At 38.4% G+C, this 25,282-nt stretch overlaps 2 protein-coding genes across 4 annotated transcripts in view; one reads left to right on the forward strand and one right to left on the reverse strand.

Moving 5' to 3' along the window:
• The window catches only part of git1 (G protein-coupled receptor kinase interacting ArfGAP 1), a 28,754-nt gene extending 19,803 nt beyond the window's left edge, over window positions 1–8,951 (reverse strand). Inside the window, exons 1-6 of one of the 3 annotated variants that reach the window (XM_048162180.1) lie at window positions 8,424–8,951; window positions 4,315–4,448; window positions 4,121–4,233; window positions 2,536–2,641; window positions 2,194–2,280; window positions 1,615–1,745 (exon numbers count right to left, since the gene is read on the reverse strand). In XM_048162180.1, the coding sequence (XP_048018137.1) occupies window positions 1,615–1,745; window positions 2,194–2,280; window positions 2,536–2,641; window positions 4,121–4,233; window positions 4,315–4,448; window positions 8,424–8,475 (623 nt within the window). In that variant the 5' untranslated portion in view covers window positions 8,476–8,951. The remainder of the gene's footprint in view (window positions 1–1,614; window positions 1,746–2,193; window positions 2,281–2,535; window positions 2,642–4,120; window positions 4,234–4,314; window positions 4,449–8,423) is intronic. The other 2 variants (XM_048162178.1, XM_048162179.1) reach the window with 2 other exon arrangements.
• Window positions 8,952–10,666: 1,715 nt separating this feature from the next.
• Window positions 10,667–25,282, forward strand: part of ankrd13b (ankyrin repeat domain 13B) — a 44,793-nt gene continuing 30,177 nt past the window's right edge. The window contains 1 exon segment of the mRNA XM_048161705.1: window positions 10,667–11,097. Within this exon segment, the coding sequence (XP_048017662.1) occupies window positions 10,990–11,097 (108 nt within the window). The 5' untranslated portion in view covers window positions 10,667–10,989.

The following is a 25,282-nucleotide window of genomic DNA, read 5'->3' on the forward strand; positions in this document are numbered from 1 at the left end:
CCGGTGTGCAGAATTTTTAGGCAGGTTTTCTTTTATAGGCAAAATGAGCCAAAAAAGAATCTGGCAGTAAGTTTTGGAAGATCATTTTTAGTCCATCTCTGCAAGACGGACATTTCAGGATAAGAGATGGACTAAAAGTGAACTCCCACACCTTACTGCCAGATTCTGGATGATAAATTCTTCAAACAGTGGTAAAAGAGGATGTGGTGCTGGTCCTTCAGGAGTCACTCTCAAGCTGTCTGTCTATAAGGCCTATAAAAACCCAGTCTTCATGTATTTTATAACACTTCAGCTTGTGATTCTTATTAAGAGCAGGTCATTTTTTAGGATTCTTTAGCTAACCTAAAGCCGGGTTCACACAGTGCGATTTATAATAGTCCTTTACGATGGTTACTTGTCAGACTGTACGAACATGATCCTCATGTCACACTGTGGGATCTCAGCTGTCATTAATGTCAGACTGTATGACAGTCAAGACGCGTTAAAAACGGACGCGCGCATGAAAACTTGTCCGGAGTTTTACATCATCAAAACATACACATTCGATGACAGTGAGCTGCGTTACACACGGGACTGAAATGGTGGCTAACAACGACATCTCTATCATTAATTTTGATCACGGCTTGTCTTGAAAAACGAAGACATTTTGACGTTCGTCGTAGGAGAAGTCACACTGCAGGATTGTGCGCAAAATCTTCTGACACTGCCAGAATTTCGTCGGAGGTAAAATTTGATCGCAATGGTCATTAACCGGCTGTCGGTGAACATGTCAAACTAGCGATCAAAGACAACAGATTTTAGGCTAGGATTATAGGAATCTTTTAGGATTTGCAAAATTTGTCTCAGACGACCAAATCGTGGCCAAAATCGCACAGTGTGAACCAGCCTTTACCTGGAGTCTCCAGAAGTGCAAGGTGTCAGGATCTCAGAGACTTAGGTTAGCTAAAGAATCCTAAAAAATGACCCACACTTAATAAGAATCACAAGCTGAAGTGTTATAAAATACATGAAGACTGGGTTTTTTAGGCCTTATAGACAGACAGCTTGAGAGTGACTCCTGAAGGACCAGCACCACATCCTCTTTTACTACTGTTTGAAGAATTTATCTTCCAGAATCTGGCAGTAAGGTGTGGGAGTTCACTTTTAGTCCATCTCTTATCCTGAAATGTCCGTCTTGCAGAGATGGACTAAAAATGATCTTCCAAAACTTACTGCCCTTTTATATTATATTATATTATATATATATTATATTATATTATATTATATTATATTATATTATATTATATTATATTATATTATATTATATTATATATTCAAAAGTTTGAGGTCAGTAAGATTTTCTTTTTGAAAGAAATCAATACTTTTTCTCAACAAAGGATGCATTAAATTGAATGAAACTAAAGACACTTGTAATATTACAAACGTTTTCATGTAAAATAGATCACAGTTTACAGAAAAATATTAAGCAACTGTTTGTAACATTAATAATAATAAAAAAAAAAGTTTCTTGAGCACCCAATAAGCATATAAGAATGATTTTTGAAGGATCATGTGACACTGAAGACTGAAGGAGTAATGATGCTGAAAATTCAGCTTTGCCATCATCATATTTACCGCGCATAGTCTATAGGTGTGCGGCCATTGATATCTGGAGCTCCTGGATCCGCTCCATACACCACCAGCAGCTCGGCCTGCAGAACCTGCCCCGCTTTGGCAGCCACGTGCAAAGGGGTTGTGCCCTTTTCCTGTGGAGGGAACATCAGATGTTTGACCACCACAGATTGCAGGCTCTGTTCACTCTGCTGTTTTCAAATACAATCTTTGCAACTCATGAAATCTAATCCTTTTTTCCCCCCCCAGACAATGTATACAATATCTGATGTATCTACATTGTTTGCCATAGTAATATCTTTAGAGGAAAGAAAGGAAAGAAAACTAGACATATTTTGGTTTGGAAAATATGTACGCATTGGATGAGATCTGAAAAAACCAAACAAAATGTTATAAACAGTTGGATACAATGAACAATAATGTCCATAGTTTGACACAGAAACAGATTCTCTGTTCACACAATGAACAACATAAAATTGGTATCCATTATCTAACAATCTAGTAATCATAAGATCTGTTTTAGATATGATGTAGAATAACTGACAGACCAGAGAGAGAACTGTGCGAGATGGCAGATCTTACCGGGTGAAAGAAGTTGGCTTGTGCCCCCAGTGACAGCAACCGTAAACACGTCTCCAGACTTCCTGTCCGCACACTTGAGTGCAGTTGCTGCAGGCAAGAACAAGAGAATAAGCGAGTGTGTGAGAGAGAAAGACAGAGAGACCCAGCAAGCAGACCTCCTGCGTATCCTCTCATTAGGGCCATTCAATAGCACTGAGAAAGGCACATTTATTCACTAGCGGGGTGTCATTTTAAGGGCCCTCCTGCAAGGGCACAGACAGTGGGGAGCAAAGAGAGGCCGAGGAGGAAAGATGGAATGAGAGCGAGAGGGAAGAGACTGAGATAAAGAGTGGGTTGTCTCACCTTGCTGAGGTCCTTCGTAGTGACCCCATCATCATCACGGCAGGGCAGCTTGTGGACAAAGGCTAACATCTGGTACTTGGCGCGAATGAACTCTGACTTAGTGGGGCTGTGGGGTGAAAGATACAAACATAGATACAATAGATCAATTTCAAAATCAATTAATCAATCACTATAAAATGGGACACATGGTCCATAGTCCTGCCTACATCGATACTAGTGGTTAAACGGATCGGATAGGACCAAGCCCCACATTTCGGCTCGCATGCGATTCGTGGATCAATTGCAAGTTTAACCGCAATAGAGTGAAAGGTTATCATTTGCACGTGTTTTGTCTTGCTAGTTTACACATTAAAAAGATATAAAACCATTCCATCACTAGAAGAGGCAAAAGAGGAATTAATTCGGTATCGCACGCCACGCTTTTATCAGTACGCACATACATACAAGGCTCACGTGCACACACAGAGAGAGGTGCGTTTTAGATAGCTTGCAAACTCCAAATTGATTTCTCTTTCGCGTCCTCAATGCACTTGGATGGACACATTCACGCATTATGTCAGTCAAAATACCCCTCTCGGCAAGTATTCTCGTAAACACATTCGGTTATGTCTTAATTGAATGAGGTGAGAATTCAGATGTGTGCGGTTATGGAGTCTTACTCTTAAAGTGACAGCAACCTATAAATACCTGCTGTTGTCTGTCATGTAATCAAACAACAAAACACAGCTTTAACAAAGATTAATCTATATTACATTTATACAGTGAACAGTGTCATTTTACATTTAATTATTACATTTCTGTACACGAAAATTTATACTACAGTTAGACCTTATACTTTATTTGTAACTTTATTTGTTGTATTTATCTATGCTTGTAATTGGTGTACATTATTTGTTCTTTTTACCATCTGTTCACTTGCCTTTAATAATGTATTAGTTAGGCTAGCAGTTTCTGCTGTGGTATCGGAGTAGTTTAAGTGGGCTAAGTAATAAATGCAAAGTTACACCCCCCAAAAAGTTGTTTTTTTGTGCTGATCTGAAAAATGATCCAATCCGTGACTTAATAACCGTGATATGATCCGAACCGTGAGTTTTGTGATCCGTTGAACCACTAATCAATACGGTCAATGCTGTTTATTAATAAAAAAAAAAGGTTCCTTTTTGACTCAATTCAAACCATACAAATCATCAATTAAAAACAGATCTTACCATCAAAAGTTTAGCTTGGCCTTTCCCCATTCAAACTTTGGTACCAAGTTCTCAATCTGCTCAACAGTGCTCAAAATGCTAGGGGGAAATGCTGGTAATGTATCGACACATTTTAAATTTCAGTGCTGACTTGGTACCGAAGTCGGTACTTTTGACAACCCTACACTGGCAAATTCCTTTTTAATTACTCTGTATTTTACTTTTGAGATCTCCTCTCATTTATTCTGTGTGAGCAGATTTGCTAGTCTGGTCTCAGTGGAGCTCCAGGAGCACAATTACATACTGCACAGGCCAATAAAAGAAAAATTACACCCCCAGTCTTCTGTTTTTATGACATTCTGGGATATGATGCATGAATGGTTAATGAGATGGCTTACTGGACTTTATCTTGTGGGTTCGGTTTCCTGCGCCCACTCTGAACTTGTGCTGGATCCAGCAGAGAGTGTTCCCAGATCGAGTTAGCGCCGTTACTGGCTAACGTCTGCACCATCTGAGACACATGCACACAATTGTTAGGCTATGAACCTGAGGAAAACAGCAGAAATATGTGTGAGTGAGGCTCTTTAGTTACCTGCAGTAAAGAAGGAGGCCAGCCGCTGTGTCGCAGGTGTTTGACGATGGAAATGTGTCGGCCCAGGCTCCGGTGCACAGAACAGCATTCATCACAAATCAGAACCCCTCGGTTTATACTGCTCCAGCCCGGGTCTGAACACACATGATAGAGTAAAGTACATTTCATCGGAGCGAATAAGCAAAAAGACGACATCAATCGAGGGCTGACTTTTCTAAAATACTACAAAAAAAGGCACATAAAGGGCAGGAAGTGGAAAGGCTTACTCATTTTGCTTAGACCGATCACAAAAACAACAGCATTTTTATATTCCTGGGCCTTCTCCCTACATCTTATATAACTTCATTTGGTTTTTCTTGCTATATTGAACACAGTTGTCATTGATTCTGCTGATAGAAAATGTCACCAAAGTCTAGTTGAGTAACACAGATGAGGTCGTGGAAATTGTGAGAATGATTTGTATTAGAATTATGACATTATTTGGCCAGCAAAAGTGAATTTATGAATTTATAGCTGTCATGTTACATTATTTATTAAAAGTTGTATAATTTTCATCTATTATTACAAATTAATAGTTTAATAACATATGTGAAAACAATGTTTAATAAAATTATATAGCCATTTCTTTCTGACACATATACAAAAAATGCTTCAAAAACAAAATAATAATTTTATAATTTTTTGGTGGGGCTGATGAAAGCAAGTAGACATCTGAAGCAATGGCATAAAAAAAGCTTTATTGCATCCATGCAGTCCACATCATACTGCCCTATTCTGAATAAGCTTGTCTGAGGCAAAGGGCTCTCCCCCTATCAGGCAGGCAGGGTACGAGCAAAGTCAGGACTCAGGATCAAGGTGACATTCAGGTAAACAGAAAAATGTGACAGAAGTGTGCCTCTGGCTGCCACAGACCCCCAGGATCAGGCTAAAATTAAACCAGCACCCACAATGCTTCAAGCACATAATCTCATCCACAGAATCTCACTAAGCAGGGTTTTGATACGATTAGAGTGAGAGGGAGATTATTTTGCACTCATGTAAACAGTGTCATAACATGATTATTGATTTCCTGTATGAATGCAAACACAATATGACATCTAAAAATGGAAGATGTTAATACTGATATGTAGCAAGCAGGGTTGTTGTTTTTTTTTAACTGTTTTAAAATTAAAAACAATAATTGTGAAATGTTATTACAATTTAAAATGTAATTTATTCCTGTGATGGCAAAGCTGAATTTTCAGCATCATTACTCCAGTCTCCAAAGTCACATTATTCTTCATAAATCATCACAATATGCTGATTTGCTGCTCAAGAAACATTTCTTATTAGTATCAACTTTGAAAAGAGTTGTGCTGCTTAATATTTTTGTGGAAACTGAATGTTTTGTTGTTGTTGTTGTTGTTGTTGTTCAGGATTAATTTTTTCAGGGAATTTTGGCCGATTTAATGCATACTTGCTGAATAAATGCCCGTTCGCAGTCACACCAAGGACGATAACTATAATGATAAAGATAAAAATAAAGTTTGAGTCCACAGTCCACACCACAACTATAATGATAACCGCACAGAGGAACAATAACATTGGAATCTCTTTCAGAGTGATTTTTTGAAAATGAAATTAAAATTTTAAAGATGATACCATCATATTCTCTTTTAGTTAAAGTAATAGAAGGAGGCATCCCATGTAAAATTAATGTGAATTAACTGGCCCGCTTGTTTCCTTATTTTAGGAGAAGATAAGGCTTATTTAATCCACCAAATGTTCATATTTCAGCCAACAGTTTAAATCTTGCATGTGGTGAAGACCTTAAGATTTATTGGCTTAACTGAGAATAATATGCCGTTATTAAATCCCCTTTACTGTCTAAAGATTCTCAGAGATGGAGGTGAGCACCAGCATGTGGGAAAACCAAAGATGACGCCATACTTCTTAACTAACAAGCTCATCCTTCCTATAAGTGCTTGAAACCATTAACAGGAACATCTTCACCCCCCTCCCCATCTCAAACCTGACTTTCTCTCTGCGTCTAATGAAATTTTACATGTACACACTCTAACGCTTACGTACGCACACAGACTCATTGCACACGGCGCCATTCAGTCCTCAGTGGCCATCCAATTGACAATCTTCCACACATTCATTCATTCTCATAACACATTTACCAGAATGCATCTGTCTGTCTGCCCACCACCCCTCCTCCTCCTCCTCTCTCAGTCATCATTTCCTCACCTTCCGACACACTCACCATTAGCTACATTCCTACAACATGTCAAACACAAAAATGACAACCTCGATCAGCACCGCGGGATGGGCCAACGCAAGGACAAGGAGTGTGTGAGGATGCAAAAAGACACACAAGCGCCCAGATGTGGAGTGGTCGGCTAGGGGCGTTGGTGCTTGAGGTCGACCTTAGAGCATGACTGCAGGTAGCTGAGGTGGTGAAACAGAACTAAACTGTCAAAAACGAAACACGCTCCCACATACACGTACATTCCTGGAGAGAGAGCAGCTGTGAATGAGGGAGCAGCTGTCATGCCCCCCGTACCACCCCTTGGTCACCCCCATGGGGACGGTGAAGCCAAATGAGCAAGGCCAAGGGTGGGCTAGAAGTGACGGCACAGCTGAGCGGCATCAAAAATATGTTTTGTAAACAACTAAAGGCTTTATTATGTCTTTTTTTGGGTGGTTTATACTGCTGGCAACTTATTGAGCAATATTGGGACTAAAAGCCAGACAACATAGGAAGTTCCTCTTTAGTTAAAACATAAATGCAGGGTCGACTTGCATCTTTTTCACAGTAGTATTTAGGAAATTGTGCCTCGTCCAAGGGCACGTGTGATGGGACTAGAAACAGTAATGAACAACTCAAACATATGTTCAACTATGTAAAAGCCCTTTTGCAACCTTGATCAGTGGAAACCTATACAATAAATAGATCTATATATCATTGATTGCTGCTGCTAACTATGATTTTTGCCACTGCTCATAATCATTGCAGAAATACAGTAACATAAACCAGCATAAGCTGGTTTGAGGTTTTTAGCTGGTGTGGTCTGTTGGGAGACCAGCTTAAACCAGGTAAGACCAGTTTAGGCTGGTTTAAGCATTTTTGGCTTTTGAGAATAATAAAAAAATATTAAAACTCTTCACAATATACAGCAGCATACAGAAATATATATTATAATTGATACTGAATTGAATTGAAATAAATGATATGTCTCAAATAATGTTATTTAGATACTCAGAAACAGCATATAGTACCAGAAATAAAAAACAAATGAATAAACATACAGGAAATGTGTAACTAATCAATATCTACCAACAAAATTATTATCTAGAAACAAAGTTGTGCATAAACAACCAAATACTGACCCACGTCAGAGTTTGATGTGCCTGTCAACCTGCTAACTCTAGTTAGTTAACTAGTTCAGATTAACTAGTACCGGATAAACTGAACTGCTACTCTCGTAGCCATAATGCATTTAACGTTTGTAAAAACAGGAATTGAGTTTTACTCAAATACTGGCAAGGGAGTCATACGAGAGTCCGCAGGCTACTTGGCAACCGAGCCTAGCTACTGTCAGTTAGCATTGTTCACTACAGAGCCCGTTTTCGTGCTGAATATGAACTAAAACTCACTTCAACATAGTTAACTGTCACTACAATTTGTGTATATACAAGGGCCGGCCTATAGTATAAATCTGGTGCTTTTAATTGACAGCAGCCCGTAGGCTTGTCATCTGGCTTAGAATGAGTGCTAACAAGCAACGGATAAAACTTTAGCCACGGAAGGGTAACTTAAATGCAATTAGAAGCTCAAATTTATAGCTATACAAGTTTTGTAAATAGACAAAAGGCTCTAATTTATGGACAACCGTTGTTATAAACCGTAGATAGATGCAGTAGTAAATTAAGAGTGGATTTAAGGGAGCAGGTTTGTTGGGCCGCAGTATCGTCCTTAATATTCGGCCATTTTCCTGACGCGCTTAACCGAGTATCCCTGCCCATATGTGGGCTTGCTGTTCACCAGCTCGCCGCCGCGCTCGACCGAGTTCCGGACAGCCATAGCTCACAACAACGCCTCAATCCATAAATCTCAGCCTTACCTGGTGCACTGCAGTCGGCGCACACCTCGCTTCTTTGGACTTTCCTGGACATCGCTAAAACAAAATCTACCGCTTCCAGAGATTTGAGTCCAATACTTAAGATATTTGGCTTGCTGTCCCCCCAGGAGCGACGTCTGCGATTTTAATGCCGCCCTGAATGTCCGGAAGCCGGCGACGAGCTCTCCAGCGCTCCCGGTCCTCACCCTTCTCTCTCTCCTTCCTTTTTTCTGCGGGTCTTCTGTCTTAACGCTGCAAGGACTTCACGATTCCTTTGAATGAATCAAAATTTGCAGAAGGCCCCTTACGCTATCAGATTATTTAATTCTGGGCGTCCCCACTAATCTTTTTTCCCCGACCATTATCAAAGCCCCGTCTCTGTCTCGGGCAAAAGGGGGTGGGAATAAGAAAAGTATGGATACAGTACACGGTTTATTTACATCCACTGCCCTATACACTTCTGTATGGCGGGCTGCATATTCTCCCTCTCTCTGACGTCTGTCTCTCGCTCTCTCGCTTTCTTTCTCTTGCCCCACCGTCGTTATCGCACAGGCGGGGGCAGACAGAGCAGAGGGACATGCAGTCATGCCCACCAGTGTAGATGAATTTTACATAACTTTATTTGCATAACTACAATAGCCGAATTAATAAACATTAAATAGGCCTATAATAAATAATTAAATGAAAGATTTTGTTTTTACATTTTTATTCAGTAAATATGGTAATGTATAATAATATTTTAGTACTCCACATTCTATTCTATTCTATTCTATTCTATTCTATTCTATTCTATTCTATTCTATTCTATTCTGTCAAGCTATTTGGTTGTATTTTTTCTTTTAGGCTCATGAAATAAACTATGCTTTTTTCTGTAAGTGTGTGAAGAATGTGCTTTATTGTCACAACTGTAACAGAAACAATAAAAATGCTATTAAAATTTGAACATATAGCTCAGATAAAACCCAATAGAAATCTGCAAGCAATAAAGTACAAAATTTGCAATTGGGGGCAAAAAGGAAAATGTAAACCAAGATTATGCATATCTTTTGGATTACTTTGTTTCATATCATATTTTAATGTTACTTTGAAATTTTTTAAATTTTATAATATGAATCATTAGTAGCCTAACTTCAATATTGTGCTCAGAGGATTTCCACTGGCAACACATGCGACTACTGACGTTTATATGTATTGTGATCATGTTTTATGTGAGAAAGCAATATTAAATATTAAAAAATGCAAATTCTGTCATCATTTACTCGGCCTCAAGTTGTTCCTAACCTGTATAAATTTCTTTGTTCTGCTGAACACAAAGGAAGATATTTGTTTGTAACCAAGCAGATCTCACCCCCCATTGACTACCATAGTATGTCTTTTTCCTAGTCAGTGGGGGGCGAGATCTGCTTGGTTACAAATTTTTATCATTTTTGGGTTAACTATCCCTTTAATAAATTTCAATATTTGATCATATTGCAGTATATGGCTAATATTAGTCATCTGGTTTAAATGGTGGATGAATTATATGGATAAAGGTATACGTTCCACAATAGATATTAATAATGTCATCACAATTGAAAATATTCTATTGTATTTTAAGTATCAAAGTTTTAAGATCAACTACTGAAAAAAACTCAATTTGATTCTATTGAAGTCATAAGACATTTATTTTGATAGTAGACCAATTAAAGCAGTCAGATTAAAATATGACTGGTTAAGTTTGTCTCAGTTATACATTTTATTATATTTCATGAAGCAGAAGTTCAAGTTTTGTACTAAATGATTTGATCTTATTGCAATACAGTTTAGTTTAGTCTAGTCTGGATGATAAAGGAATACATTGGTATTTAATATAGGCCTATAGAAATTGATAAAAATCAGCACAATAGTAGCCTATACAATAAAGACCCTTTTTCATTCTATATCTGTTCCATTCTGTTAAAAGAACAGAATTCTAATTTAGAATTGAATTTATGTTCTGTTAATATATATATATATATATATATATATATATATATATATATATATATATATATATATATATATATATATATATATATATATATATATATATATATATATATATATATACATACATATATATAATAAGAAATATTAAGACAGATGGCAGAATGAGATGTTCTCTCTATATCCTCTCCCATGGCGCAGTGAGCAGCATCAGCATGTATGACAGAATCACACACAGAAGTTCAATGGCTCATAGGTGCGAGTCGCTTTCGAGAGCCCTGCCTCAGCCTCCGCGAGCGTGCGTGTGCGCGCGCGCGCGCGTTTGAGTGAGAGAGGAGAGGGAGAAGAGACTAGGAGGAGTGAAGAACACAACGGAGAGCGTTCGTGCACACGCGTTAGCTTTAAATTGCCTTTCAACATAGAGACGTTAAATGAGAAGCTACTATGCAAAAAGGGATGCTGAATACGAAAAGGGAGAGAAATGCCCTTATCGGTCGTCTCAGCAATAATAATATAGCACGCGCCCTTTACAAAAGTAACTGATACCGCACAAAACCAGGGAAACGGAACGGGGGAGAGAGCAGCAGCGAACTATGCACTGAGGATGATTTCTGCCAGAAAAACTCCGGACAAGAGTCGCTATCACCTACATTATCTGGTGTGGCATAACAAACACCGGCAGCTGGAGAAAGAGCTCTCAGCGCGCGAGCAGGTAAGACGCGTTCGTTTCCGCGTGCCTGTATCGCGGCAGATGATGCTGTGAGGAACGGCCCGTGCGTTTGACTGAGAAAACTGATTCTGGTACTTCATTCGGCTTGTAATCTGTAAAGCAAGGGCGAAAAGTGACTCTTCATTGTTTTCTGGTTTCATTAGTTTCATACCCATTCAAATAAGTGGTTATTTACTTGCTGATATGTCTACTACAAACAGAAATTCATGTCAAAAAACCTCACACCCTGGCTGTGTCTTCAAACCTAGTGAGTTGCCTACCTAGACCGCATTTTGGGCGTATCGTATTCGAATTCGAACGCGTAAAAATGCTGTCTAGGTAGGTAGCTCACTAGGTTTCGACACAATCCTATTCTCCAAACCTGCTCATGTTACGCGCCTGTCAATTTAATGCGGAAACATGATCAGAAATGCAATTGAATTTTATTTCGATCTGAGATGGTTTAAACAGAGAGGCTGCAGAATAAAGTGGCATTGCATACAAAGGCTGTGGGTGAATGATGCTTACAGATCAGCGTACGTTCACCACTCACAGTTCCTGAGGATAGATGGTGTGTCAGGAGAGGGTGTGTTTGTCTTTCTGATCAGCCTTCTTCAAAAGAATCATTAATCCAATACATTATTCCATGAATCAGTGTGGAATTATTTTGTAATTAATTTAAATTTGATACTACTGTGCAGAACTACAAATAGGCCAAAGGACATTGTGGAATAGTTGGATTAAATAAAATAAATAAATCGAAAATAGGCACACTAAGCAAACAGACCGATTAAAACATGGCTGGTTAATTTATCTCAGTCACATTTTATTCTATTTCACAAAGCTAAAGTTCACGTTTTGTACTGATTTGATTATATTGCAATCATAGTAAAATGTTAAATAAAGGAAAACATTGTACAGTACCTATTGATAATATCAGCACAATAGTAGCCTAAAGACCCATTCTGTTGTGTTATCTGTTCTATTTTTATTCATTAATAGAATAGAATTATATTCTAGAATTTAATTTTTGTTATGTTAAAACTATTTTATTATATTAATACTAGCCTATCAGAAACTCTATTTGAATACAACACATATGAGATATTAAGAAATAATAAGCCACCAATGGCAGCAGGAGACGCTCTTTCACATGGTGCAGTGAGCAGCATCAGCATGTATGACAGAATCACTGATTACACTCTAAAGTTCAATAGCTCATATACAGGTTCATTTTGTAGAAGACTGATTCTTTATGATTAACCATCTTCAAAAGGGTTATTCAAGTAGGCATGAAATGAAAATTCACCCTAGGTATTTTCTAAATGCATGTTATTGATCTTATTGTAAATGATTCATCCATGCATGTTTTTTTTTTTTACAGTTTGTTTGACCTCTTAAACTTTAATCTGAATGTTACTTCCAGTCAAATGACAGCTGCCTCTTCCTTACAATCAACTGCAAGCTCGCATTCAGATCTGCCTCTATTCAATCAACGATCGACTGATTGAAGTCCCTGCCCTACATTTTTTTTTTCCCGATAATCCATTTAGATGTACATTACAATACGGAAGAAAATATCTGTCTCTACTTCACTTACATCACAACCTTAATGCAACATTAATCCACTGATTTTGTAGAAATAGTCCACAAATCAAAGTGACATTCATCTTTAGTCTATTCAAAATTGGTAAAATTGCAAAATAGATGAAAAATAGGTGAAAAAATAGACTCATTAAAACATTGCTATTTTAATGTATTCCTTAAAATATAAAATAAAAGATTTTATAATAAACAATAATTCATTCAATTATACACAATTTGTTGGGGTAACACGTCAAGCTACTCCTATTTTAAAGTTAAAGAGGACATGATGAAAAAGAATGCATTTTTCTGTAACAAACAGAAGTTTATGTAAGAAGACTAATTGAGATTGAGATTCTTAAAGGACATTTTTTTCTTAGTGTTAAGAACATTTTAATAATCTAAAGAACCTTTTTCCACTATAAACAACCTTGTGTGCAATGAAAAGGTTCTATGAATGTTAAAGGATCTTCATTGAACCATAGATGCCAATAAAAAACCTTTATTTTTAAGAGTGTATGCTCCTTGTCAGACTTTCACTAGACTAACTCTCTGTCTTATGAGTAAATAACTATAACTCATTTGGACAAAGTCATCCATCACAGTTACAGCAACCATTCATAATTCTATGTTTCCAAACCCCAAACAAACTGTAGCTCACTTCACTATCAGCCATCTTGTTCCTGTGCCGGTTTTTATGGCTCAGGCTGACGGTAATAATTCAGACCCCTAACCCTCTTGATGATCACTGCAATATAAAGCACTTCCAGTTTAGTTGATTTACAGGCCGCTGACAGCATAATCTAGCCACGTTTGGCATGGTAGGCTCGATGAGTCAAACCGAGTCCCCCCAGGGACGGCACGAGGCGCGAAGGGAGGTCAATGCTGTCTCGATTGTTCCTCTCCAGTGAATGAGGCACGTAGCCACCCTGACAAGGGGAAAAGTTGCTGCACCAGCACACAGGATTATGGGGTAGATGTTAGGTGTCAGTGAAAGAACAAAGAGGGGAAACTTAAGCTATTAGGACAGAGAAGAGCGGGGGACTTGAATAGCAAAGAGATCGGGTGGTGGAGGAAGAGGGAAAAAGAAGTTACCGAAGGGAAAAGGAGCTCAATTTGCAGTTTGCTTTGACAGTGCCATAAAACAGTCACGGGGGAGGAAGTGGACAGATGACAGCTTGGAGGAGAGCGGCAGGAAATTGAGAAAGAGCGAATGGAGAATGGATGGGTGATTGAATGAGGAAAGCAGAGAGAAGAGCACTGCCAGCTGATGTATTTACAGAACAGAGTCCAAAAATAAGAGAAATTGTTGAGCTGATTTGTATTCTTTTGAGTGAAGTCAGCAGTGCCTCAGCAAATACGCAACAACACGGTGGCAATTTCTTTACCTGCGGCCCTCCATCAGCACTTTGCCTTTGTCCGCACATCTGTTCAGTTTTCTTGTTTGATATACTACCTCTCTTCTTCAATGCTCGGCCTTCCTGCACTCCACCCGTAACCCAACACTAATTGCGACAGAGCGTTCTCACAGGGGACGAACGTTAGGCAGTGGGGAGGGGGTTGCTGAGATTTGGTTCATTTATGAGAAGCTTTGGTAACACTAGAATATTGTTCTGTCATTAATGAATAACTACACAGGAACAAATGCGTAACGCAATATTAACATTTTACACTCTTAAAAATGCTGGGTTAAAAACAACCCAAGTTGGGTTGAAAATGGACAAACCCAGCGATTGGGTTGTTTTAACCCAGCAGCTGGGTTAAATGTTTGCCCAACCTGCTGGGTCGTTTTATTTAACTCGACTATTGAAGTCTTTTGAGGTCTTTATAAGGTTACAAAATACATTATGCATTATTCACATTATATTAATTATGAACCTGTATATAGTAGTTTTTCTGGGGGATATGAAAAAATTAGTTATTGATTAGCTAGGGGTTGCACAGACTAATCAACTAGTTGAATTTAATGCTCTGCCATGACGCTTCAAAGGGGTGTTTGATTATGATTTCACTTTTTTGACTTTAGTTAGTGTGTAATGTTGCTGTTTGAGCATAAACAACATCTGTAAAGTTAGGATGCTCAAAGCAAAGGGAGATACTTTCTTTTAAAGAAATCGATTTTTAAGGACTACAACAAACGGCTGGTAGGGACTACAACGAGCTTCTTCCTGGGTTAGTGACATCACTACCCTTATGAAAAAGAAGTATACTTCAAGTTCATTTTATCAAGTATACTGTCACAGAATGCTCTGAGACTTTAGTAAGATCCTATTGCAGTTTTATTGGGAAATCCAACATCAACGTCGTATGCCAGGCAAAGGGTCAAAATACTTGCAAAATCCAGCAAAAACAGAAAACAAGGAACCAGGGAGAGTGCTCAGAAGCGCAGGGTGACAACAACAAAAATTTGATGACGAATGACAGAAACAACCAAAATAAACAGGCAGAAACTAACAAGATGAGTGAAAACAGCTGAAAGCAATCATGGCAGATAAGTCCGGGCAGTGGGTTATGGGAATTGGAGTCCGTGATAGTGACAACAGTCCGGGGTGGAGTGCCCTCTGGTGGCTATCAAGTTGATCATGACATTACCCCCCTTTAAGGAGCGGATTCCAGATGCTCCACAAGGGCCAAAACAAAACAAAAAATTCAGGAGGGAGGTGGAATGGAGGAGGATCGGGGGAGGGATGGTGGTCCGTGGAGGGGCAGGGGAACCAGGTACGAAGGCTTTACAGGTGGCCAGTGTGGGGCAGGCTGCCACCACAGCAGCGCAAACGGGCTTGAAGGACCCCATGGCGAAGCAGATGACCAACACAGCAGTGCAGACAGGCTTGAAGATCCCCATGGTGGTGCAGACGACCACCACAGCAGTGCAGACCGGCTTGAAGATCCCCAGGATGGTGCAGACGACCACCACAGCAGTGCAGACGGGCTTGAAGATCCCCACGGTGAAGCAGACAACCACCACAGCAGTGCAGACATGCAGTGCAGACGGGCTTGAAGATCCCCACGGTGGCGCAGACGACAACCACAGCAGTGCAGACGGGCTTGAAGATCCCCACGGTGAAGCAGACAACCACCACAGCAGTGCAGACATGCAGTGCAGACAGGCTTGAAGATCCCTACGGTGGCGCAGACGACCACCACAGCAGTGCAGATGGGCTTGTAGACCTCCACAGTGGAGCAGATGACCACCACTGCAGTGTAGACGGAACTGAGGACCCCCATGGTGGATCAGGAGGATCTAGAGGCCAACATAGCTGACTAGGCAAAACTGAAACATAAGGCACAGAGAAGTTAGGGGTGGCCACTAGGGCCGTAACAGGACAGGCAGGGAGTTCAGGAACACCCTCCAAGGCATTGCCCAGAGTGACCTCCAGGGACCTGGTCATATTGAGGCAGGCAGACAGTTCAGGAATGACTTCTATGGTCGTTTCGAGGCAGACAGGAAACTCAGGAGGGCTCGGGAACGGACTCATGGACTGGAGAGGGCTCTGGAGTGTACTCATGGGCTGGAGCGGACTCACAGACTGGAGCGGACTCGTTGGCTGGAGCAGACTCACCGGCTGGAGAGGACTCACGGGCTGAAGAGGGCTCTGGAATGGACTCACGGACTGGAGAGGGCTCCCTGGCTGGAGCAGACTCACAAGCTTTCCTCTTTCTCTTTACTCTGCACCTCCCAGTGGGATTTAGAAGGCCAGGGTCTTGACTCAGTGAGGCAGGGACAGTTACAAAGTCTCTGCAAAAGGGTTCTGGTGGACCTGGTGTTGCCCATTGACTTTGATGATGGAGAAATCTGATGAAGCCCCAAAAATATAGGATCTTAAGTCCACCCATCTCCCATAGAGGTAAAGAATCATCAAGGCAATCATTAAAGATATCCTTCAGTGCTGCATCATTATAACCCAGCCCCACCGCCATGGTCCAAAAAGTCTGGGCAAAGCCTCCTACCTCCATCCCAGCAGTCAAAGCCCGAAGTTGGGCCATCCGCTCTTTCTTAGCGGCCAGAGGAACAATTTGAATCCCCATACTGCTGGATCTGAAGTTGATTGAGTTTTTCTGTCACGGAATGCTCTGAGACTTCAGTAAGATCCAATTGCAGTTTTATTGGGAAATCCAATATCAACGTCGTATGCCAGGCAAAGGGTCAAAATACTTGCAAAATCTTATTTGTTCATTAATGACATCATCATCGACTAGTCGAGGTCGACTCGACTTTAATCACATAAACTGTGACTTTAAAAAATCTTCAACCCCTAGCTAATAGTGAATTACCTCATTTAACTGACCGCTATTACTTAGCCTAAGTAATAGTTAATCAGAGTTTCTCGTATATGAGATTGTGTATGGTTCTATTAGAGTTTATGATCTGAATAAAGCGATTTATGATCTTGAAATAATAAGTAGGAACACACAATCAAACATAGGCTAGGCGCACAAAAATCAAACTATTGTACATGACCTGTGTAGGCGTCTGACTTGTGCTGGATACTAGAGAATACTACAAGGCTCTAATTCATCGGCACTACTCATCTCTGTGATTTACATAGATGTTTGTTTTTCCACTGAACATTCCCCTATTCTAATTTGGATATGCAAACATAAACTCAAACCATGTAGTGTGAAAACCGTAGGATGTATAACACCCAGTGTGTCATTATTATCCTTTTAAAGGGATAGTTCCCCCAAAAATGAAGAATTCTGTCAGCATTTACTCGGCCATGTTGGCCTTCACTCTCCCAGTGTTATTGTTAACTAAAACAAAAAACTACAACTATTAAAAACTGTTTCCATTCATTAAAATAAAGAAATAATAGAAGAAAAAATAAAAAATAAAAAAATCTTACCTGATAATAAAATTCACAAAAGCGCATAACAAAATTAAATAAAAATGAAAATATATAAATAAAAGCTAATTCAAAATATTAATAATTACTATAATAGTAACTAAAATAACACTGGTCGCAAACCTGACATTTTGGAAAAATGTTTTTGTCAATACAAGGAAAGCCAGTGTGGTTTTGGACCCCACTAACTTTCATTAAATGGACAAAAGCAGTTGAAATATTCTTCAAAATAATATATATATATATATATATATATATATATATATATATATATATATATATATATATATATATATATATATATATTTTTAAATATAATTTTTGAGTGAACTATCCCTTTTAATATACAACCCGAATTCCGGAAATGTTGGGATGTTTTTTAAATTTGAATAAAATGAAAACTAAAAGACTTTCAAATCACATGAGCCAATATTTTAACTAATTAAGTTAATTGAGGGCAGAGGCTCTCCAATCTGTGAAAGAGTATGTAAAAAGATTGTGGAATACTTTAAAAACAATGTTCCTCAGCATCAAATTGCAAAAGCTTTGCAAATCTCATCATCTACAGTGCATAACATCATCAAAATATTCAGAGAAACTGGAGAAATCTCTGTGCATAAGGGACAAGGCCGAAGACCTTTATTGGATGCCCATGGTCTTCGGACCCTCAGACGACACTGCATTCAGATTGTGTCAATGACATTACTAAATGGGCCCAGGAATACCTCCAGAAACCACTGTCGGTAAACACAATCCGCCGTGCCATCTGCAGATACCAACTAAAGTTCTGTCATGCAAAAAGGAAGCCATATGTGAACATGGTCCAGAAGAGCTGTCGTGTCCTGTGGGCCAAGGCTCATTTAAAATGGAAAAAGTGTTCTATGGTCAGACAAGACCAAATTTGACATTCTTGTTGGAAATCATGGCCGCCGTGTCCTCCGGGCTAAAGAGGAGGGAGACCTTCCAGCGTGTTTTCAGCGTTCAGTTCAAAAGCCAGCACCTCTGATGGTATGGGGGTGCATAAGTGCATACGGTATGGGCAGCTTGCATGTTTTGGAAGGCACTATGAATGCTGAAAGGTATATAAAGGTTTTAGAGCAACATATACTCACCTCCAGATGACGTCTATTTCAGGGAAGGCCTTGTGTATTTCAGCAGGACAATGCAAAACCACATACTGCAGCTATTACAACAGCATGACGGTGCTGAATTGGCCTGCCTGCATTCCAGATCTTTCACCTATTGAGAATATTTGATGCGTCATTAAACAAAAAATACGTCAAAAATGACCACAAACTCTTCAGCTGCTGGAAACCTAGAATGGGACCACTGTTTTGAAAAGAAGAGGAGATGCTACAACCATGGTAAACATGCCCCCATCCCAACTATTTTGAGACCTGTAGCAGGCATCAAATTTGAAATGAGCTCATTTTGTGCATAAAATTTCATAAAATGTATAAAAATCTCAGTTTAAACATTTATGTTATCTATGTTCTATTGTGAATAAAATATTGGCTCAAGTGATTTGAAAGTCTTTTAGTTTTCATTTTATTCAAATTTAAAAAACGTCCCAACATTTCAGGAATTCGGGTTGTAGAAAGAGTTTCACCATGACCTCTCACTTCCTCTTTCTCTTATCTCAACCCAGCCGCACTGTGGCATTTACCGGAGTAAAGCAAAGCACAAGTCATCACCGGCACAGTCAGATTGCTTGGATATCCAGAACTGATGCTAAACTGGCCATATCTGAAATAGTTTTGAGTGTGAAATGGAGCCTTTAGTCTTTGTTGTCCCATTGTGACGTTTCTACTGTATTTTTTACCACTGACATTTAGTTAGAAAGTGATGGCTGTACCATTGTGTTTTGATGCAAGCGCCATTGGTTTCTGCATCCCACACTATGAGGCGGTCGCCTCAGCCCTTATAGCCCGAGCCCTGGATGCCGATCTCCAGAATACAAACCACACCGTGGGTGTGTGTCAACCTCCTGAGACACAATAGCGCATAAAAAGTCGAACAAGCTCCCATATTTCTCCTTGCCTCTTCCTTCCTCACAATATGTCTGTCTGCCTAGACTTATTTAAAGAATCTGTAAGTTCTTGTTCACTTCTCTCCTGGGTTGCATCCTTGTCCATGCAATTCATTTCATTCTTCTGGCACATCACAGCCTTTAAGTGCTTCTGTGCGTTGATGTCTTGTCTGTCTTCAAACAAATGCCCATTTAAGTGAAAGCACTGAAGCACATGATTCCATTTATGTGCAGAACAGATTGCGTGTGTGTGTTTATATATATGCATGTATGCACATTTTATGCACACGACCACACAAGAGAGCCTGTGCAAAGCCTTCAGCAGAATCCATCGAATGCTGTGATTTGCACACACACACACAAACTCACACATATGATTTTCTTCTGCCTGCCTCCCACATACACAGTTTGGACGTCCAATGAAAGATTGATGTTGGTTTAAGTAGCTGCCAGAGAACATTAGCCAAGGCAGAAAGAGTGCAAGAGCAGATGCACCAGCCAGAGATGACTATCAATAATGCAGTCTCCAGCAGGCTGAGAGAGAGTGTGGAAGAAGAGATGGACAGTTATGTGGAAGAGCATCTATACTAAAATGTGAGAAAGGCCCTAGATGATGTAATATTGTCTATTTCAATGTGGTGGAGAAGGATTAGTAATTTACATGAATTTGATTTAGTGCATTTATGTCTGATGCAGTGCATGTATGTCAGCAGGAAAGTGTGCTTGTTACAGGGCTGTCAGTGAGATGCAGTGTAGGTGGGTTAGACGGGTTTCGGTCAGAGCAGGAGAACTGAAATGTGTAGGTGTTTCAGGTAGGATTCAGTGATTATTGTTATTATTCTGTATGCCGACCCTCACTGCTCAAGAAAATGTACAAAGACTTGTCATGGTAACCATAGCTTCCACCAAAATGCCATAGTATATATATATATATATATATATATATATATATATATATATATATATATATATATATATACACTACCAGTCAAAAGTTTGGAAACATTACTATTTTTAATGTTTTTGAACAAAGTATCTTATGCTCATTAAGGCTGCATTTATTTCATAATAAATACAGAAAAAACAACAATATTGTGAAATATTATTACAATTTAAAATTATGGTTTTCTATTTTAAAGGTGCCCTAGAATTGAAAATTTAATTTACCTCGGCATAGTTAAATAATTAGAGTTCTGTACATGGAAATGACATACAGTGAGTCTCAAACTCCATTGTTTCCTCCTTCTTATGTAAATTTGATTTGTGCAAAAGACTTCTGAAGAACAGGCGAATCTCAACATAACACCGACTGTTACGTAACAGTCGGGATCATTAATATGTACGCCCCCAATATTTGCATATGCTAGCCCATGTTCAAGCCATTAGACAAGGGCAGGACGTCTGGATGTGCAGAGTTGAATCATCAGACTAGGTAAGCAAGCAAGGACAACAGCGAAAAAAGGCAGATGGAGCAATAATAACTGACATGAACCATGATAACATGATATTTTTAGTGATATTTGTGAATTGTCTTTCTAAATGTTTCGTTACTTAGCATGTTGCTAATGTACTGTTAAATGTGGTTAAAGTTACCATCGTTTATTACTGTATTCACGGAGACAAGAGAGCCGTCGCTATTTTCATTTTTAAACACTTGCAGTCTGTATAATTTATAAACACAACTTCATTCTTTATAAATCTCTCCAACAGTGTAGCATTAGCCGTTAGCCACGGAGCACTATCAAACTCATTCAGAATCAAATGTAAACATCCAAATAAACACCATACTTACATAACCGGGTATGCTGCATGACGAACACTTTGTAAAGATCCATTTTGAGGGTTATATTAGCTGTGTGAACTTTGTTTATTCAATGTATTATAGAGTTGCGAGCTTGGGGGCGGGGAGCGCAAGCATTTAAAGAGGACACATTTTTAATTATGCCCCAAAATAGGCAGTTAAAAAATTGAATAATAAAATATCTATGGGGTATTTTGAGCTGAAACTTCACAGACACATTCAGGGGACACCTTAGACTTATATTACATATTGTGAAAAGGGGTTCTAGAACTTCTAGGGCCCCTTTAATATACTTTAAAATATAATTTATTCCTGTGATTCAAAGCTGAATTGTCAGCATCATTACTCTAGTCTTCAGTGTCACATGATCCTTCAGAAATCATTGTAATATGCTGATTTATGATCAATGTTGGAAAACAGTTGCGCTGCTTAATATTATTTTGTAACCTGTGATACTTTTTCATGATTCTTTGATGAATAAAAAGTTTAAAAAATATCAGCATTTATTTAAAATATATATTTTTTGTAACAATATACACTACGGTTCAGAAGTTTGGGGTCAGTAATTTTTGAAAGAAATTAATACTTTTATACAGCAAGGATGTGTTAAATTGATAAAAAGTGATAGTAAAGATTTATATTTTGAATAAATGCTGTTCTTTTTAACCTTTTATTCATCAATGAATCCTGAAAAAAGTATCACAGGTTCCCAAAAAATATTAAGCAACACAACTGTTTCCAACACTGATAATAACTGAGTACCAAATCAGCATATCAGAATGATTGCTGAAGGATCATGTGACACTGAAGACTGGAGTAATGATGCTGAAAATTCAGCTTTGCATCACAGTAATAAATAATTGTAATAATATTTCCTTAATGAGCATAAGGGCACTTCGTTCAAAAACATTAAAAATAGTAATGTTTCCAAACTTTTGACTGGTAGTGTATATATATGGTATTTTGGTGGAAGCTATGGTTACCATGATGATGAATATAATGCAGGGCAGCAACTCTGTGATGTAGCCTATAGAATGCAGTTAGAATGTCCATAAATGTCAAGATATGAAAGGCAAAAGGCGATCGATTTGAACCCTGTGAAGTGTACAACAACACCGGTGGTAAGATCAGAATGTTCACTGCTAAATTCAAACGTGCTTTTGCGCTTTGGCTGCAGTGGCAGCACCCATCATGTGTTATAGATCAACTGACATGATTTAAATGACAAATCATTAGGCACCGATTTATGTTTCTGCCGGTTGGTGCCCACACTCCATAACCAAGCGCGCACACGTTTTGTGGAGAGATTTGTGCTGCACGTTACATTGATGCACTCTCGCGTTAATGTATTACATTGATGCGCACTCGACATGCATTATTAAAAAATACCATAGTAACTGCCTCAAGTGAACTATAAAAATGAAAGGAATGTTGCGTCTGAAAGCTGCAGTCGTTTTTTATTGGCTAAAATGAATGGAGAATATCTTATGCTTCCCTGTGGGTACTCAGCGCCTATATAGCCTATAGTTCATGATAGGCTATGGTTAACAAGTTTATTTTGAATAAAAAAGGAAAAATGAAATAAAAGTGATACATCTGTCATACAGCGCTATTGTGCCTGCGTGACATGTTGCCCCCCACATTAATAATAAATGTGCACATATTGTGAGTTAAAGGTGCCCTAGAATCAAAAATTGAATTTACCTCGGCATAGTTGAATAACAAGAGTTCAGTACATGGAAAAGACATACACTGAGTTTCAAACTCCATTGCTTCCTCCTTCTTATGTAAATCTCATTTGTTTAAAAGACCTCCGAAAAACAGGCGAATCTCAACATAACACCGACTGTTACGTAACAGTCGGGATCATTAATATGTACACCCCCAATATTTGCATATGCCAGCCCATGTTCAAGGCATTACAAAAGGGAAGGAAGTATTAACGCCTGGATCTGTGCACAGCTGAATCATCAGACTAGGTAAGCAAGCAAGAACAATAGCGAAAAATGGCAGATGGAGCGATAATAACTGACATGATCCATGATAACATGATATTTTTAGTGATATTTGTGAATTGTCTTTCTAAATGTTTCGTTAGCATGTTACTAATGTACTGTTAAATGTGGTTAAAGTTACCATCGTTTCTTACTGTATTCACGGAGACAAGAGCCATCGCTATTTTCATTTTTAAACACTTGCAGTCTGTATAATTCATAAACACAACTTCATTCTTTATAAATCTCTCCAACAGTGTAGCATTAGCCATTAGCCACGGAGCACTATCAAACTCATTCAGAATCAAATGTAAACATCCAAATAAATACTATATTCACATGATCCGACGCATACATGCAGCATGCATGACGAACATCCTGTAAAGATCCATTTGAGGGTTATATTAGCTGTGTGAAATTTGTAAATGCACTGTATTATAGTCGAGAGCTTGCGAGGGAGCGCACGATTTAAAGGGGCCACGCAGCCTGAATCGGTGCATAGTTAATGATGCCCCAAAATTAAAAAAATGTATTTAAAAAAATCTATGGGGTATTTTGAGCTGAAACTTCACAGACACATTCAGGGGACACCTTAAACTTATATTACATCTTGTGAAAAACTGGTTCTAGGGCACCTTTAATTTAATAAACCTAGCTTTCTTGGTAGCCTTCTGTAAATTAACTTCTCAAAAAAAATATTCATAAAACAGTTGACCATATGTTTACTTTCAATTTCATATTTCCATATTGATACAAAATAAGTAAATAAAAATCAAGATGTAGTTCACCCCAAAATTATAATTCAGTCATCATTTACTCAACCTCATGGTACAAAAGTTTGTGTAATAAATTCTATGTTGTATCAAATAAAATATTTCTTTCTGAATCTACTTTTTGTTATGTCTATTTGATGCTTTACACAATAATGACTTCAAAATTATCTTTTGGCAATAATTTCTCAGCCAAATTCGATGTACAGTAAATTTGCAATTAATTAGATTAATCGTCAGATCATGTAATTAATTAGATACAAATTTTTAATCGCAAATATAAACATAAAACAATTCTTGTATTACAAAAAGACTGAAAAGTTTCTTACTCTGCTTGATTTTAATTTATGAAGTTTATTCATTTATTGTAGTATTCATTTACATTGGTTTTATTAATTTATTAATAAAAAAGTCATACAAAAATATTGATACATTTCTTAAACTATATGGTTTTAAAGTGGTAACATTAGAAGAAAAGATGAAAATTTAAGTTTCCCCATGCTAACTTCACCACAGTCATGCTCAAGTGCACTGTGGGTGGTTACCAGGGTGTTGCTATAGGGAGAAGTAGTTTTATTAGTGGTTTGTAGTGTGTTGCTATGTGGTTAGCAACGAGAAAGAACCTCCCTTGGTGCAGTAAAAGATGTGGCTGTTCTCCCTTCTTTACTTAAAGTCTGCTGGAGTTCACGCCTATTTTATTTTCTGTCCGTTTGCTTGCTTTTAAAAATAGTAGATTGCTTACAAAGGTAATAGCACAGCTCCCCTTAAAGAAAAAACAAAACATTTAGACTACTGACATTAAACCACAATAATTTAACATGGTTTCTTTAATTTATTAATAATATAAAAATTAAATTAATAAAAAAATTTATAAAACCAATACAAATTAATACTGTAATAACTTAAAGGGTTAGTTCACCCAAACACGAAAATTCTGTCATTAATTACTCACCCTTATGTCGTTCCACACCCGTAAGACCTTCATTCGTCTTTGGAAGATTTTTATGATGAAATCCGAGAGCTCTCTGTCTGCTACCCAACTGACACTTTGACACTTTAAAAAGTTCATAAAGAGATTGTAAAACGATTCCATATGAATTTAGCAGTTTAGTCGATCACTTTATATGATGAACAGATTGAATTTAGGCTTTTATTCACATACT

Source organism: Megalobrama amblycephala, linkage group LG16 (genome assembly GCF_018812025.1).
Source record: "Megalobrama amblycephala isolate DHTTF-2021 linkage group LG16, ASM1881202v1, whole genome shotgun sequence".
Taxonomy (NCBI): Eukaryota; Metazoa; Chordata; class Actinopteri; order Cypriniformes; family Xenocyprididae; genus Megalobrama; species Megalobrama amblycephala.